The 18,037-nt window shown below is 42.5% G+C and overlaps 1 protein-coding gene across 6 annotated transcripts in view; it reads right to left on the reverse strand.

Moving 5' to 3' along the window:
- The window catches only part of KIAA0232 (KIAA0232 ortholog), an 82,358-nt gene that overhangs the window by 36,416 nt on the left and 27,905 nt on the right, over nucleotides 1-18,037 (reverse strand). For all 6 annotated transcript variants that reach the window (XM_043906113.1, XM_043906111.1, XM_043906112.1 and 3 more), the window contains one exon: nucleotides 11,443-11,944. In XM_043906113.1, the coding sequence (XP_043762048.1) occupies nucleotides 11,443-11,673 (231 nt within the window). In that variant the 5' untranslated portion in view covers nucleotides 11,674-11,944. The remainder of the gene's footprint in view (nucleotides 1-11,442; nucleotides 11,945-18,037) is intronic.

Consider the following 18,037-nt stretch of genomic DNA (forward strand, 5'->3'; position numbering starts at 1 on the left):
TACCAGCACCTTTCTCTGAAGACTACTCTTTCCCCACTGAAGGGTCTAGTTGGAAATTACAATGGTTTATTTTTGTACTTGCAGTTCTGTTACCTATAGCCAGTCACATGTAGGCCAGGATCAAACCGTCTTGCTTACAGGGGCCATGCAGTAGGTTTTAAAATTGGAAGTGTGAGTCCTACAACTTTGTTCTTTTTCAAATTCTTTTGGCTATTCTGGGTCCCTTGCATTTTGCATGAATTTCAGGATCAGCTCATCAATTTCCGCAACAAAGGCAGCTGGGATTCTGACAGGGGTTGCCCTGAACCTGCAGATCAGTTTAGGGAGCACTGAGACGTGATGGATATTAAGTTTTCTAACTATGAACATGGGATGCTTTTCTACTTATTAGGTTTTCTTTGATTTCTGTCAACAATGTTTGTAACTTTTAGTGTGCAAGTCTTGACTTCTTTTGTTAAACTTATTCCTAGCAATTTAATTCTTTTTGATTCTACTGTAAATTTAATTTTTCTAATTTCCTCCCTTAGGATTTTCTACATATAATGCCATGTCATGTCAATAGTTTTTGTTTTTCCTTTCCAACCTGATGTTTTTTTTCCCCTTACCTAACTGCCCTGTTAATGCTGATTTGTAAGATTTTATGTATCTCATATTTGAAAATGTCTTTTCACACAGATACTGCCGAATACTGGTATTAATCAATAGGCATGGGTTTAATGGAAACTATTTGTTGCTTAGAAGGCATTTATAAAATTCTTCTTCTCTTGATATGTGCCTTTTCAACGTGTTATCACATTGCAGATCACTCCTAAGTGAAAGTGAAGTGGGAGCTCTGCAGCGAACAGTTACACAGATTCCGAGATAAGACATTTTCCTCTGCACTGCGTTAGGGAGTGAAAGATGTTGCGGAAACTGCACAACATACCCAGTGCAGACTTGTGTGGGAATGGAGGTTTTGCTTCTTGTTTTAACTTTTGACATAATTAAAATGAATGAAGCAACCTAACATTAATTGTGACTCAAGCAACGTTAGCTGTTAGAGTGAGCCTACCTTATTACAAATTTTCATTTAAGTGCTATTTTGCCTTGTAATTTTAGGCTGAATTCATGAAGAAACAACATCAAGTCTATAGGTAAAGCTATACAAACATTAGCATATGCGATAACTGTTATGTATTCTGCTCTTTCCACTTACTATATTTGAGAGCTCCCTTTTTCTATTTTTAAGCTTCATTTACTGTGTGAATGTATTATGACTTACTAACCTTTAGAATTAAACTAGCAATTAGGTTTTAAAAGAACACAGTATTTTAAAAAAAGCTCTATACTTCTACTGTTATATTTTCTATGCTGCAAACTCATTAAAAGTCCACTTGGACATGAACATATAACATTAAGTGTGTGCCGAATATTCACTAGGTAAACTCAGTAAAGCCTGGCATGCTGCAGGCCACGATGTCGCAAAAGCGTCGGACACGACTGAGCGGCTGAACAACAATGAATTCAGTAAATCAAGTTATGACTTTTCAAAGTCATAACCTTGAAGATAAAATGCAATTATCAAGTCCCCAAAGAAGCTATGGCTGAGAACCTATTATCAGGTACTTGTCCGGTCACTATCGCGAGGGAACGAACTTAAGGCTAGAGTTCTGATTGACTTTGTCTTGCTGTCTTCTATCACAAAGGCAATTGAGAGCTGGAGGAAGAAAAAGGACACAACATTCTGAAACACAGCTAGGATCAGTGACGTCTGCTGTCGCCGCCCACTCCTTCTCCTTAGCAGTCCTGGAACACCAGAATCACCAGCGCCTGAATGGGACTAAGGCTCCTCCCAGCTCTGGGCCCTGATTAGCTGAATAGGAATCAGCACGTTTCATGCATCTGGCCACAGGATTGGCTGACAGAGAGGCAGATGACCAATCAGAAGCGAACAGTTGAAATAAAGCACCTCCCCCGCCCCAAAAGGTTTCTGCCGGGAATGCAAGGACCACACCCTCTGGAGCGTGTGGTTCAGTTCAGTTCAGTCGCTCAGTCGTGTCCGACTCTTTGCAACCCCATGGACCACAGCACGCCAGGCTTCCCTGTCCTTCACCAACTCCTGGAGTTTACTCAAACTCATGTCCATTGAGTCGGTGATGTCATCCAACCATCTCATCCTGTTGTCCCCTTTTCCCGCCTTCAATCTTTCCCAGCATCCGGGTCTTTTCCAGTGAGTCAGTTCTTCGCATCAGGTGGCCAAAGTACTGGAGTTTCAACTTCAGCATCAGTTCTTCCAATGAACATTCAGGACTGATTTCCTTTAGGATGGACTGGTTGGATCACCTTGCTGTCCAAGGGACTCTCAAGAGTCTTCTCCAACACCACAGTTCAAAAGCATAAATTCTTCGGTGCTCAGTTTCCCTTATGGTCCAATTCTCACATCCATACATGTCCACACATAGGACAGGATGTTTGCTAAACCTGATGCTCACCTTCTGCCCTCCAGCCCCAGGGAAGCTCTGCTGAACTAGGCGGGGGTGGTCCTGATTCCGGACTTCTAGATATATGACATTCCTTCCCAATTAAGCCAATGTATGCCAGATTTTTGACTGCGTGTGAATGAAAGATGCAGCTAGAATTTGAAGAGAGCCCTCAGTAATAAATTCACTTCTAACAGCTCAGAGGAACTGTAAATTGCCTCTAAGTGAGTAGCACAAATTAAATGAGCATAATGTCACCTTAAGTACATCCTTTTTTTTTTCCTACTAGGTCATCAGCCAACATGTTCCTCATTGGCCTTCCTGCTTTCAGTTGCCCAACCCAGCTCACCCACCACGATGCTGCCATTTGGCACTGCTGACTAAACACAGCAGCAGGTCTTCTTGTTTCTGGGACTAAAATATCAATCCCCTAGTGAAACACAATGACAGGTTCTTGCGAACCAGCTTCCTGCTCACCCTTCTCAGTCTAATCTCCTCCCACCCCTCACTGCACCCCCCTGGCTCCCAGCATCAGGCCCTCTTGTTTGTTTCCTTTCAAGGCTGTTCTGACCCAAACTCTGCAGCCAGAGTGTGGCAGGGACCCCTAACCTGGCAGCTGTCTCCCAGGGTCCATCCCCAGTCATCGCCACCATCCTGTCGTCATCAGTGCCCAGCAAGTCATGGGCACTCATGTGGTGAGTGAAAACTTAGAGAAGTGCATTAAATGCAGTATTTCTAGTCAGACCATTTTCTCTATTCCATGAAAAGATTTTACTGTAACACCCCACCCTTTTTACTATATCTGAGGAAGTTTGTGGACATGAACTTGTGCACCCACCATTATTACTAACCCCTACTCCTTATATATAAAGTTAATTTAATGTCTGTTAAGTGAATGGTTGTTGAAATACAGTATATGCAGCAAGATGCCTGAGGGACGCAGGATGGGTCAGTTGTTATTGTTAAAGATTATGGTAAAGGAAAACACTGCAGATGCTCGCCTTTCCAAGCAGTGAAATGCTAAACTAACAGGGATATACTGCAAAGTACATTACACGTGGGCGGAAAGAACAAACAAGTTCTGCTGAATACAGAAATGATCCATCTCAATGAGCAATTAGTACTAGGATTATTCTTTCTTAACCTGTGGGCAAAAATAGAAAATGCAACAATCCAGCTACATTTCTAGAATAATGGACTCTGAGGGAGAAGATACAATTAATTAAGGGATTTAAAAGAAACTGCATCTGGGACTTTCCTGGCAGTCCAGTGGTCTTCTGTGCTTCCAATGCAGGCTCTGTGCTTCCAATGCAGACTCTGTACTTCCAATGCAGGCTCTGTGCTTCCAATGCAGGCTCTGTGCTTCCAATGCAGACTCTGTGCTTCCAATGCAGGCTCTGTACTTCCAATGCAGGCTCTGTGCTTCCAACGCAGGCTCTGTGCTTCCAATGCAGGCTCTGTGCTTCCAATGCAGACTCTGTGCTTCCAATGCAGGTGGCTCAAGTCTTATCCCTGGTCAGCGAACTAAGATCCTACATGCCACATGGAGCGGCCAAAAAACAGAAAAGAAACTAATAACAAAGCTACAGAAATCGAGACAGTGAGGTACCGGCATAAAGACAGACATACAGACCAATGACCAGAACAGACGGCCAAGTAACAGACCCTTACAGTCATGCTCAAAATGTTTTTAATAAGGGTGTCAAGGCCATTCAATGAGGAAAGGACACTCTTTTCAACAAATGATGCTGGGAAAACTAGATATCCACCTGCAAAAGAAGGAAATTTGACTCTTAACACACAACATATATAAAAGTTAATTCAAAATGGATCAAAGACCTAATACTTAAAAGCTAAAACTAAGAAATGTAGGGCAAAGATTTCTTGGATATGACACCAAAGACACAGGTAACAAAAGAGAAAACAGACAAACTGGGCTCATGAAGTTTTTTAAATTTAGTGCAACGAAAGACGATGAATAGAGTGAAAAGGCAAACTCCACAGGAGGAGGGGAAAATAGCCACAGATCACATATATGATAAGGGGTTAGTATCCAAAACCTGTAGAGAATATCTAGAACTCAACAACAACAAAAAGAGATTCAAAAATGGGAAAAAGACTTGAGAGTCTCCAAAGAAGATACACGTAAATGACCAGTAAACACATGAAGAGATGCTCAGCATCATCACTCATCAGGGAAAATGTAAGTGAAAACAAGGTTCCGATTAGGATGACTACTATTAAAAACTAACAAACCAACAGGACAGAACAATGGTTGGTGAGGACGTGGAGGAGTGGGAGCCTACTCACTACTGGTGCAGCTCTCGTGTAAAAGCAGACCCACCACAGACCCAGCAGTCCCACTTCTGGAAGGTCCCGCTCAAGGCTGAAACCAGCGTCTTGATGAGACATTTGCATACCTGTGTTCATACAACTGTACGGCTCACAGAAGCTTAAACATGCAAGAAACCCAAGTGTCCACTGTTGGATGGATGGATATGCAAAATGTGGCATATCCGCATGACAGAAGACTGCTTGGCCTTAAAAAGGAAGGAAAGTCTGACACCTGCTGCCATGCGGATGAACCCTGAAGAGACAATGCTCAGTGAAATAAGTCGGTCACACACACACAAAAAAACAAAAACAAGCATCGTATGATTCCATTGATAAGAGGTCCCTAAGAGTAGTCAAAAATCATAAAGACAGAAAGCATTGGGTTGGCCAAAAAGTTCACTTGGGTTTATGTTAACATTTTTGGGGGGTGGGGGGGACAACCTTAATGAACCTTTTGGCCAACCGAGATGAAGGTGGTTGCCTGCGGCTGGGGGAGGGGAATTTTATAAAGCTTCCATTTTATGAGATGGAAAGGGTTCAGAGATGGATGGTGGTGGCATAACATTATGAATGCGTTTGATACCGTGGGAATGTGTACACGTCAAGATGGGCGGGACGCCGGCGGTGGTGAGGAAGAAGCTTCAGTCACTTCTCTGAAGGGCGGCCCCAGTGTGCAGCTGCGGCCTCTGTGCTCACCTCCACCACGACCCCCCTCCACACAAGTCACACGCCTGACAAAGAAGCGCACGTCCGTTCATTTCTTTAATAAACATCTGAGCCTCTCCTACATCCCACAAACTGTCTCAAGGGCTATGAATACAGCAGAAAGCATGGCAGGCAAGGTCCCCAACTTTGTGAACTGCATATTCCAGTGGAGAAGACTTACAAATAAACAGAAGGCATGGCAAATAATCCTACAATTCTGGGTGTAACAAGTATTATGGGCTTCCCTGGTGGCTCAAATGGTAAAGCGTCTGCCTATAATGTGGGAGACCTGGGTTCAATCCTGGGTCAGGAAGATCCCCTGAAGAAGGAAATGGCAACCCACTCCAGTACTCTTGCCTGGAAAATTCCATGGATGGAGGAGCCTGGTAGGCTACAATCCACAGGGTCGCAAAGGGTCAGACACAACCGAGCAACTTCACTGGTTAAACAAGTGTTATGAAGAAAAATAAAGCAGAAAAGAAGGCTGAGAATGGAAGGCTTCTTTTTAAATATGGTGGTCAAAGAAAGACTGAGGCTAAGACAAGCCAAATAAACACCAAACTAAACAAGTAAACACACAAATACCCTCTTTTAAAAAGTAAGCCAATTCAAGACGTGGTGGGAAGCGGCCTGCGGTTCGTTCTCTACACCACAGGGGCACCAACGCTGACAAGATGAAGGCACCTGCAAGCAGAACATCAACAACTGAAGGAGCAGGGATAACTGAGTCAGAGAAAGGATCACCGTGTCGCGGCCGTCAGAGTGACAGTGGATCCAGGTGGGAGCCATCCGTGGACGGTAAACTCATAAAGTCTCCCCTGGACAGGTGGCCTGGAAACCACACAGCACGGTGCTCAGCGTCGTTGTGCAGAAACCTGGCGGCCGCCGGCGCAACCAGAGTCAGCGTCGACAAGAACCAACCAGACTGCTGTCGCGCGCTGTCCGCCGTGACGCACCAAGAAGGAAGCTCTTCGCCTGCGTGATGCTACTGCCCTAAGGCCCACGTGCAGTCTAAACGGGAGGAAACAGACGCACCCACAATAGGGGACACTCTGCAAGATAACTGGTCTGTACGCCTCAAAAATGTCAACGTCATGAGACACAAAGGAACGATGAGGAACCACTCCAGGTTAAAGAAAATTACAGAGAGACATGACCACGAAAGTCAATGCATGATCCTAGGCGAGGGAAAAAATTACAATGGAGGACATCACTGAATCTCAACAGTACACTAGGTCATAATGTGTTGGAGTTAATTTCCCGGATTTTATAATTGTCCTATGGCTTAGAGAAAATGCAATCAATAAATCATATGCTGATTCATGTAGGAGAGACGGGCATCAAAAGGAGAGGGGAGAAATAAGCAGAAAGTGGGAAAATGTTAGCAATAGGGGCTGACTGAAATTCTTTGCCCTATTCTTCTAATTCTTCTGATGTTTGAAATTATTTTAAAAAAATAAGTTAAGAAATTTTTAAGATGGTTATATGATTTCTGGCATTAAACATCTTATAAATTACTGGGAAAGACACATTCAAATAACCATAATGAAGAGCAGAAATATGGTCAAGTTTGGAAAACAACGATATTGTTTTCATCAGGAATTGTCAGAAGTGCATTCACAGAGAAAGGTGACCTGGGCCTTGAGGGATGGATTAGAAAAGTGGTTTATATTTACAGGTAAAAGTGGTTATAATGAATACCTGGTTTATCTAAGCATTTTATCAGAATATGGTAATCTTAACCAAAAAGATTAAAAAAAAAGAACACTTTGTGAAAGTAAAATGACTGTGACCAACTACAGTATCTACATATTAGAAGGCAGCTGTTGTCCAGGACTACAGAGTCATCAGCCGATGCCACAACGGTGCTCCCAGCCCTGCCCAGATCAGAGGCTTACACTTCACTCTGGCTGCCTGTCAGCCTCGACCTGGATGAGGGCCTGATCAGCTGCACTTCCTACCCCTTGGTCCAGGGATGCTGGGACAAGTACAGACCTGTTTCTTAGACCTCAGGAGCTCTCTGTTTCTTTTAACCCAAACTGAGAAAAGCCATGAATTCATCATGACAAATAAGGCCAGTAGTTGAAGCCAGGATCCTAAAACTAGTCACTTTCAAGGTCAGGCTAATTTCAAGGACTGAGGGGTGAGGAAACAAACACCCCCAAAGTGGAGTCACCTGACCACCAATGGACGGGGGAGGTGAGGCCACGCCGGGTGTGACCCAGGGACCAGGGAGGCAGCACGCCCCCTCGCCTACAGCGGGCTCTCGAGCATGCCTGCTGGGCAGAGTCTGAGCCACAGGAGGTCAGCTCAGCACCTTCCCGTGGCTCCCTGCCCTGACTCCCTGCCATATCCTCCTCCTTGAGGCTCAGAAAAGTTACCGAGAGGCTGGCTGACCCTTGGGTCCTCTCCTATGAAAGGGCATATCCAATATGACCTTCCCCATCAGCACGAGACTTACGGGAACTGTGCTAGCCTGGGATGAGCAGGAAAGAATTTCAGGATCCTTTTGGCTCCTGGTGGATTCTCCTTGTAATTCTAGACATGCTGTTTCCACTGACCTTTATCCGTCCTGTGTCCTAAACATGAACCAGAACAGGGAGGAGCAAACATGCAGCACGCTGACAGCGGCCAGGACCCCTGTTCCCCAACTCCCTACGGCGAAGAAAGAACTCAGAGGAGGTTCACAAACAAGTCTGATCATGTAAGTGCTCAACTGTAATCTCAGCAGCAGTCCTACGTTTTATCCCTTTCAATATCCTATAGCATTTAACACTTAAAAACTTTGACTTGTGTCATATGAGTATATATTTACAATTGAAGTATATGATTTCTGAGTTAACAGAAACACCTTCCTCACTTCTGGAAAGAATAATTCTACTTTGGTTGTTACTCATTGTTTAGTCGCTCAGTCGGTTCTGACTCTTTGTGACTCTATGGACAGCAGAATGTCAGGCTTCCCTGTCCTTCACTGTCTCCAGGACTTTGCCCAAACTCATGTCCATTGGGTCGATAATGTCATCCAACTGTATCATTCTCTGTCAACCCCTTCTCCTCCTGCCCTCAATCTTTCCCAGCATCAGGGTCTTTTCCAATAAGTTGATTCTTCACGTCAAATGGCCAAAGTATTGGAGCTTCAGCATCAGCATCAGCCCTTCCAATGAACATTCAGGACTGATCTCCTTTAAAATGGACTGGTTGGATCTCCTTGCAGTCCAAGGGACTCTCAAGAGTCTTCTCCAACACCACAGTTCAAAAGCATCAATTCTTTGGTGCTCAGCCTTCTTTATGGTCCAATTCTCACGTCCATACATGCCTACCGAAAAAACCATAGCTTTGACTAGACGGACCTTTGTCAGCAAAGCAATGTCTCTGCTTTTTAATATGCTGCCTAGGTTTGTCATAGCTTTTTCTTCCAAGAAGCAAGCATCTTTTAATTTCATGGCTGCAGTCACCATCTACAGTGATTCTGGAACCCAAGAATATAAAGTCTGTCACTGTTTCCATTGTTTCCGTATCTATTTGTCATGAAGTGATAGACCAGATGCTATGATCTTAGTTTTCTGAATATTGAGTTTTAAGCCAGCTTTTTTTTTTTCACTCTCCTCTTTCACCTTCATCAAGAGGCTCTTTAGTTCTTCTTCACTTTCTGCCATAAGGGTGGTGTCATCTGCACATCTGAGGTTATTGATGTTTCTTTCTCCCGGCAATCTTGATTCCAGCTTGTGCTTCATCCGGCCCGGCATTTCACATGATGTACTCTGCATAGAAGTTAAATAAGCGGGGTGACAATATATAGCCTTGATGTACTCCTTTCCCAATTATGAACCAGTTTGTCGTTCCTTGTCTGGTTCTAACTGTTGCTTCTTGACCTGTATACAAGCTTCTCAGGAGGCAAGTAAGGTAGTCTGGTATTCTCATCTCTTTAAGAATTTTCCAGTTTGTTGTGATCTATACAGTCAAAGGCTTTAGTGAAGTCAATGAAGCAGAAGTAGATGTTTCTCTGGAATTATCTAGTTTTTTTCTATGATCCAACAAATGTTGACAATTTGATCTCTGGTTCCTCTGCCTTTCCTAAATCAAGTTTGTACATCTGGAAGTTCTTGGTTCACATACTGTTGAAGCCTAGCTTGAAGGATTTTGAGCATTACCTTGTTAGTATGTGAAATGTGTACAATTGTGCAGTGCTTTTTGTGATTGGGATGAAAACTGATCTTTTCCAGTCCTGTGGCCACTGCTGAGTTTTCCAAATTTGCTGGCGTATTGAGTGCAGTACTTTTACAACATCATCTTTTAGGATTTGAAATCGCTCCTCTGGAATTCCATTACCTGCACTAGCTTTGCTCACAGTCATGCTTCCTAAGGCCCACTTGACTTCATACTCCAGGATGTCTGGCTCTAGGTTAGTGATCACACTATCACGGTTATCCAGGTCATTAAGACCATTTTGGTACAGTTCTTCTGTGTATTCTTGCCACCTCTTAATACCTTCTGCTTTTGTTAGGTTCATACCGTTTCTGTCCTTTATTGTGCTCACCTTTGCATGAAATGTTCCCTTGGTATCTCTAACTTTCTTGAACAGATCTCCACTCTATTTGGTAGATTTAACATTTTACTTGCCCCTAAAAAAGTATATTTACATTTACTGGAAAGATGAAGGAAAATAACAGAGCTTCGGCAAGAAAATTATACAAACTATTGACCACCAAAATAAAACATTTTCTGAGGATTAGGTTTTTACAGGTCAACCCCCTCTAAACCTTACTTGACCCAATTGTCACCAGATAGGCCGGTAACCAATCCGGAAGCAAGGAAAATGTAGAAGGAACGAGCGAACACCAGCAGTGAAGAACACTCTGCACAACTAACGCGGGACAAGTGTTGGGCTTGCTGCGAAACCCCCTGCATTTATAAGACTCCTCTGTGGTTCGGAACGTCAAAGCCAGTTTCTTCTGTCAATGAAACTCTGTTCCTGCGTTCAGAGTTCCTAACAATGGTTTAAAAAAGCAACTAAAAACTGCCCACAAAACACTCAGCTCTTTTTTTTGGCTTGTCTGCGCCTCGCCACATGTGGGATCTTAGTTCCCCAACCAGGGATTGAACCTGTGGCCCCTGCAGTGGAAGCGCAGAGTCCTAACCACCGGAACACCAGGGAAGTCCCCAGCCACTCCCTTTTAAGTGAAATCTGTGCCCCGCAGTCACTCAGAAACCACCCGCTCGGTGCTGAGAGCGCTGCTTCCCTTTCAGCAAGCCTCACACTCAGCAGCTTCTCCTGGTGAGTGAGACCAAAGTTGAGATCTTTGTCAAGAACACGGATTTGCTTGCTTTATTCACCTATACACCTAAGTCAAGTAAAGTGTATAATGGCTCACTTAAGTCATTTTAGTCATGTCCAACTCTTTGTGACTCCATGGACTACAACACGCCAGGCTCCTTTGTCCTCCACTATCTCCCAGAGTTTGCTCAAATTCATATCCACTGAGTATTTCAGGTTATATGCTTTACCAAAATTTTAAGTCTCCTGGTTCAAAACACACACTTGGATTCATAAGCAGCTTATCGTCACTGTTGGAGATGAAATATTAAAATTTGAAATGTTAAGGAGTGTTAATAGACACAATGATTAAAACATGTAATCATAATGTCTCATTTTCCTAAACCAATATTCTGGAGCAGTGCTACTCCCAGGCAGCAGGTCATCTAACTACTACCACCCGTGACAAGGTCCAGAGTCTGTGCCAGGACGTCGAGAAAGTCTCAGAGACAGTGACTGAACCAGAGAGTGTGCTCGGTGACTTGCTCATCTGTACTCTGCTATCAGCTTAAAAGTTTCTGGACCACAGCCATCTACCTGCTCCAGATTACGAAAGCACTCTCGGGAGGAAAACGCAGACATGCAGACACAATCATGAGCTTTCACAAAACATTTACAGTACGTAAATACCTGTTCCTGCAGGTCGTAGTCATAGCTGTCATGCAGCAGAAGACTGAGGACGTATCGGGTATAAATCATGGCATCAATGCCACATTTCTCTAGCTCTTGTCCCAGCCAGGTCTGCACGGGACCCAAAGCATGAAGCAGAGACATTTCAGAGACAGATACGGGGCCTGGGTAAGAGCTGGAGGAGCTTTCAGATGGTAAACCGTCCACAGCAACTGTACAGACAGGGCGCATGAACTTAGGTGGCTGACATCCTTAAAATGCGAAGCATTTTCTGCAGTGATGTTCTGTTGGTGTCTGGAGGGGATTTTCACTCCAGTAAAAAGGAGAGATGCTGGGCATCTAGGGTAAGCATTTATTTCTGCTGGCAGTCAGCCATCTACAACTGAATTTCCCTCTGCAGGCATGACCAATGAATCATCAACATCCTGATATTAACATACATGTAGATATGATTTTCTACTTTAATTTCACATCGAGGCCAAATGTAAGTCTCCAGCAGAACCTACAAAAATAAGAGAGAAAAAAGGTAGCATTATGTATAGATATAAATAATTGATCTTTTGAAAAAAAAAATCCAAGTGAACCATTCCTTTTTGACTCTCTCACCACTTGTGATACATGCCACTCTTTTAATAGCTTTTCCCACTAAATTAACACTTTCAACATGTCAAACTAATCTAACAATGGCTTTATTAAGTCATAATATTCTTTATGCTAGAGTTCTGATTAATTTATGCCACTAGAAAATGAAAACTAACAGTGATAGGTAAATCTCATTGGATCAGCTTTTATATGAATTTTAGCAGATAATCAGAGGGCTACCAAAAATGACTTTTAAAAAATGTATGAGTAGTTATTTCTAGTAAGAGCATCAAGCCAGAAAGACAGACAATCCTTACCAAAAATTTAAGACTCAGCTTTCTGCATTTTATCTAGAACTACATATTAGATGTTACATACATTAAATACAAACAAAATATGCTTAAATCCACCACAGGACGATGTTACTAGATTAATGTATCACTAAGTTAATGTATTCTGGGCTTCCCAGGTGGCACAGTGGTAAAGAATCCACCTGCCAACACAGGAGACACAAGAGATGCGGGTTTGATCTCTGGGTCAGGAAGATCCTCTAGAGTAGGAAATGAAAATGCACTCCAATATTCTTCCCTGGAAAATTCCATGGACAGTGGAGCCTAGCAGGCTACAGTCCATGGGGTCAGAAAGAGTTGGACACGACTGACCGTGCACACACAGTCATATGTCTTCTGCGACTTTCTAAAATCTTCTCTACCATGCTATCTTTTCTGAATTATAAAATCTAGATAAAGCAAAGATTTTCTATGTTTTCACTTGCTAAAATTTTCCAGCTGACTCTCAAAATTAAAACATCTTCCAAAATTCTTTTAACACATTTGGATCTCAGGATGCCAGGCGGATCATCAATTAAACAATACATTCAATTCAGGACACCCCCTGAAGCAGGTGGACAAGTCAGTACTCATCCAAGGAAGGTACCCCAAGACGACGCAGAGACTTGAGACAGTGGCTCTAGGAAGTAGGTGAGAGAAGGTAAGGCAGCTGAAGATACAGGGAAAATGTACCAGAGAGGGGAACGCTGCCCAGAGGAAAACATCAGACACTGGCAAAGGGCTGCTCCCGCACCTTCAGCAGAGTGTTAATCGGGGCATGCAGGCGAGGACCCAGCTGGTGCACAAGAAAGGATCATCACGGAGGGAAGGCGGAGACAGGCCCAGGGCTCAGCATGGCCGGGGACGCTGCTGGTTGCTGCCAGTCGGGGCTGGAAAACCTCACAGTTTGGGCCACATTAGGTAGAGGGTTCAGGGGGTCTCGACTCTGTAACGGGGAGTCACTAGCCCTACAGTAAATACTGCTCCGGACTTGCCTAGTACATCTTAAAATTCAAGGCCCCACAGATCACACTGCTTCCAATTATTTTCACTAAGGCCCCAGAACAAAGTTCAAGGAATTCACAGGAATGCAAAAATATCCACCGCCCAAGAAGATAAAATTTACAACATTTGGCACCTAATCAAAATTAGCAGACATGTGGGAATTCCCTGGAGGTCCAGAGGTTAGGGCTCTGCACTCTCACTGCTGAGGGTCGAGGTTCAATCCCTGGTCAGGGAACTAAGATCCAACAAGCTGCACAGTGTGGCCAAAAAATAAAAAAACTAGCAGGCATGCAAAGAAATGGAACACAAAGGGAGTGGAAATGAGGAGGAAAATTAACTGAATCCAATCCAGAATTGACACAACAGTTACAATAAGGAGAAAAAGACTTTAAAACAGAAATTATGACTATATTCCATAAGTTCAAAAAGATAAAAATCAAATATCTAAAGATAAAAAGTACAATGTTTGAGATTAAAAATATAGGATGGAACTAATGGCAAATTAGACATTTGAGGAGAAAAGATTACTGAATCTTAAACCACACACATACACAAAAACTATATAAAACGAAATATGGAGAGGAAGAGAATTTTTAAAAATTAACAGTTTTAGCGAGCCGTGTGATAACTTTAAGAAAACTATATATTGGAAGAGAGAATTGTTACATATTACAATTACATATTGGAAAAGAGAGAAGGACAGAAGAAAAGTTTTTGAAGAAATAATGGCCAAAATTTTTTCCAAATCTGATCAAAACCAAAACATGCAGATCCACAAAGTTCAATAAACTCTAAGCACAAGAAACACATAGACATCAACACATAATGAAACTATTCAAACCAGTGATAAAAATCTTAGTGGTGGAGGGTGCAGAGCACATTAGGGAGAACAGAACAAAGATAAGAAGGACATCAGATGGTTGGAAGCAATGCAAATGAGAAGGTGAGAGGGCAGAAACTGTAAAGTACTGAAACAACAACAAAGCTCTGTCAACGGAGAATTCTCGACAAAAGCGTATTTCAAAGTGAAGTTGAAAAATAAGACTCCTTCAGACATGAAAAAGATGAAAGACAGCATCACCAGCAATCCTGCCCTAAGAGAAATGTTAAAGGCAGTCTTTTTGGCAGAAGGAAAAAGAACAGAACAAATGTGAATGCACACAAAGGAACAAGAGCACCACAGACAGGAACTTAAAATTGTCTTGTTACTTAAATATCTTTAAAAGATATTTAAACATTATTAAGATATTATTAAGATATTTAAAATGGAGGAGGACTTCCCCGGTGGTCCGGCGGTTAAGTATCCGCCCGCCCGCGCAGGGGACACGGGTGTGATCCCTGGTCGGGGAAGATCCCACACGTCGCGGGACCACTAAGTCTATGCACAGAACTGAGCCTGTGCTCTAGAACCCGCGCTCTGCAACGAGAGAAGCTGCCGCAGGGAGGAGCCAGCGCCTCGAAACCAGGGACTAGCCTCCACTCGCTGCAACTAGAGAAAAGCCCACACAGTGATGCAGCCAAAAAGAAAAAAAAAAAAAGGTAACTGAGGGACTTTTCTGTGAGTCCAGTGGTCAGGACTCCATGCTTCCATTGCTGGGGGCCCAGGTTCAATTCCTGGTCAGGGAATTAAGATAACAGGACGGTTAACAGAAACAAAGGTAAGGACACGTTGTGAGGTTTATAACATATGCGTAATTAAAATGTATGACAGTCACGGCATAAAGACCAGGAGTGGGGAAATGGAACAGTATTATAAGGTACTTATACATCATATGAAATGGTATAATATCTCTTGAAGACAGACTGTGATAAAAGAGCTGTTAATAACCATAATAGATTTAAATGGCATAAACAACCAATTAAAAGGCAGAGATGGTCAGATGGGATTTTAAAACAGCAAGACCCAACTATAAAAAAAAAAATGATAAAAATGCTAGATTAAGAGTAAAGACACAAATAGGTTACAAGTAAAAGGGTGGGAAAAGACATATCATGCCAACATGAATGAAAAGGAAACCAGAGTGTTTACATTAATATCTGACACACCAGATCTCATAATGATTAAGGGGTCAATTCATCAAAATATTTCTAATAGCAGAGTTCCAAAATACACGAATACAACTGACAGAACTACAAAGAGAAACAGACAAATCCACAAGTATTCTAGATTTCAGTATCCCTTTTCTCAGTCTCTGAAAGAAGCAGGAGACAGAAAATCAGGAAGGCCGTCTATAGAGGACTCAAAAAACATTACCAACCACCTTGACCTCAGTTCAGTTCAGTTCAGTCGCTCAGTCGTGTCCGACTCTTTGCGACCCCATGAACCGCAGCACAACAGGCCTCCCTGTCCATCACCAAGTCCCGGAGTCCACCCAAACCCATGTCCATCGAGTCAGTGATGCCATCCAACCATCTCATCCTCTGTCGTCCCCTTCTCCTCCTGCCCTCAATCTTCCCCAGCATCAGGGTCTTTTCAAATGAGTCAGCTCTTCGCATCAGGTGGCCAAAGTATTGGAATATCAGCTTCAATATCAGTCCTTCCAATGAACACCCAGGACTGATCTCCTTTAGGATGGACTAAGACAGGCTATATCCTGGACCACAGAAAAAGTTGCAACAAAAGGATTCGACTCATATAAAGTATATTCTCTGACCATGGAATTAAATTACACATTAATAATAGAAAGATGTCTGGAAAATTCCCCAACTATTTGAGAACTAAAGAACATATTTCTAAATAACCAATAGGGTAAACAAGAAATCAAAGGAGAAATTAGAAAGTATGTTAAATTGAATGAAAATAAAAACACAACGTATCAATAGGTTGCCACTAACGCAGTATTTAGGGGAAGTATTTTTAGCACAAAGAGCCTATATAAGAAAAAGGCTCAAATTGATGACCTCAATTCTCATCTTAAGAAATTAGAAAAAGAAGAGCAAGTGAAACCTAAGCTAAGCAGACGAGGGAAATAAAAGATGGGAGCAGAAATAAAAGATGAGGGCAGAAACCAAAGAAACAGAAAATGGAAAAAGAACGAAATCAAAAGCTGGTTCTTTTAGACAACAAAATGGACCTTCAGCCAGACTGTTCAGGAAAGAGAGAAGACGTAACTACCAATATCAAGAATGAGGGAGGCGAGGTCCCTGCAGACTCTACAGATATAAGAAAGATAACAAGACGATGTTAGAAAAAAACTTCACACCAATAAACGAAATAAAATGAATGCAGATGAAATGGACAAATTCCTTGAAGACACAAAGCTCCAAAGCTCACCCAAGAAGAAACAGCATGAATAGCCCTGTACCTATAAAAGGAACTGGGTTTACGGTTTAAAACTCTCCCACAAACAAACTTCCAGGCCCAGCTGGCTTCAAAGGTAAATTCTACCGGATATTTAAGGAAAGTACAATGCCAAATCTATATAAACTGTTCTCAAAAACTGAAGAGGAGATATTACTTTCCAAATCACATTAGACGCCAGTATTATTCTCAAACCCAGACTAAGACATTGTAACTAAATTACAGACCACTATGGCTCATGAACACAGATGCAAAAAATTCTAAACAAAGGTTCAGGAAACTGAATCCAACAACATACATCAGACCCACAGTACAGTGGAATCAGAAGAACATCATTAACAAACGGTATACTAATTGTCTTGGCCAGAGAACTTCTAAAAATCTGTTTCACTGTGAACAACTTGGTGGAAGGCTTTTCCCCATTATTTAAATGCATAAAGATTTTAAAAATTCACACGACAGACTCGGTTCACTGTAAAGACCGATTAAAACAAAAAAACCGTTTTAGTGTACTATGTTTACTTTAAAACATGGTTGTGGGATTCTCTCTGTTGTCATTAAGAGAGTTAGCCAGGGGGAAGGAACCAAGAAGGAGGTGAGAGACAAAATAAAGCAAAACACACTGAATGCTCAGAATCTCATCAAAGCCAGTTAAAACCTTGCATCATTACCCCTAAGAGGTTCTTGCTATAATGTGTTCAATAGTTGATTTCATAGAAATGTTAACTTGCCCATATCCTAACAGTCATTAGGGGTTATAGTTTGCTCTTACTGTCTCCACAGAACAGACTCAGAGGACGGAAGGAGAGAGAGGAAAGGCTGGCGTGTCGGGGGAGGAGGGGCATCAGACTACGTGGTCACTTGGGCTGCGCTGGGGAGAGGACCTTAGCAACAAGGGTCTGAGAAGAGGCATGCCAGCACGACAGGTCTGAACGTTCCCAAAGCTCCTCGCTGTGAACCTGCACTGTTAACAGGTGACCCAGGTACAAATACTGGGCTGTTAACTAAGCTTCCCTTCTCCTAAGCTGCAAGCCTTTGGCAGAGGAGCAAACATTTGACCCAATGGAAGCCTTGATATTCTAGTTCTGAACTGAAAGTTACCTGTGTAACCACGTTTATGGCTTTTTATGCCCGGAGCTGACAAGCATGTGCAAAATCCACTTATCATTCACCTGGCAAGTTCAAGAACACAGCTGGCAAATACCAAAATGCCAAACTCTGTCTGTTCACCTTCACACTCATTCCAGAACATGAAGTTTAGTTAGCGTGAAGGTAAATTGCATTTAGTTAAAATTCTCTAAAAAAAAGAAAAAACACAACAGTATATATTCAAAGGCTGTTTTGTCCCATTTTCCCAACTTTTTCTTTTATGAAGGTT

Source organism: Cervus elaphus, chromosome 6 (assembly GCF_910594005.1).
Source record: "Cervus elaphus chromosome 6, mCerEla1.1, whole genome shotgun sequence".
In the NCBI taxonomy this organism is placed as follows: domain Eukaryota; kingdom Metazoa; phylum Chordata; class Mammalia; order Artiodactyla; family Cervidae; genus Cervus; species Cervus elaphus.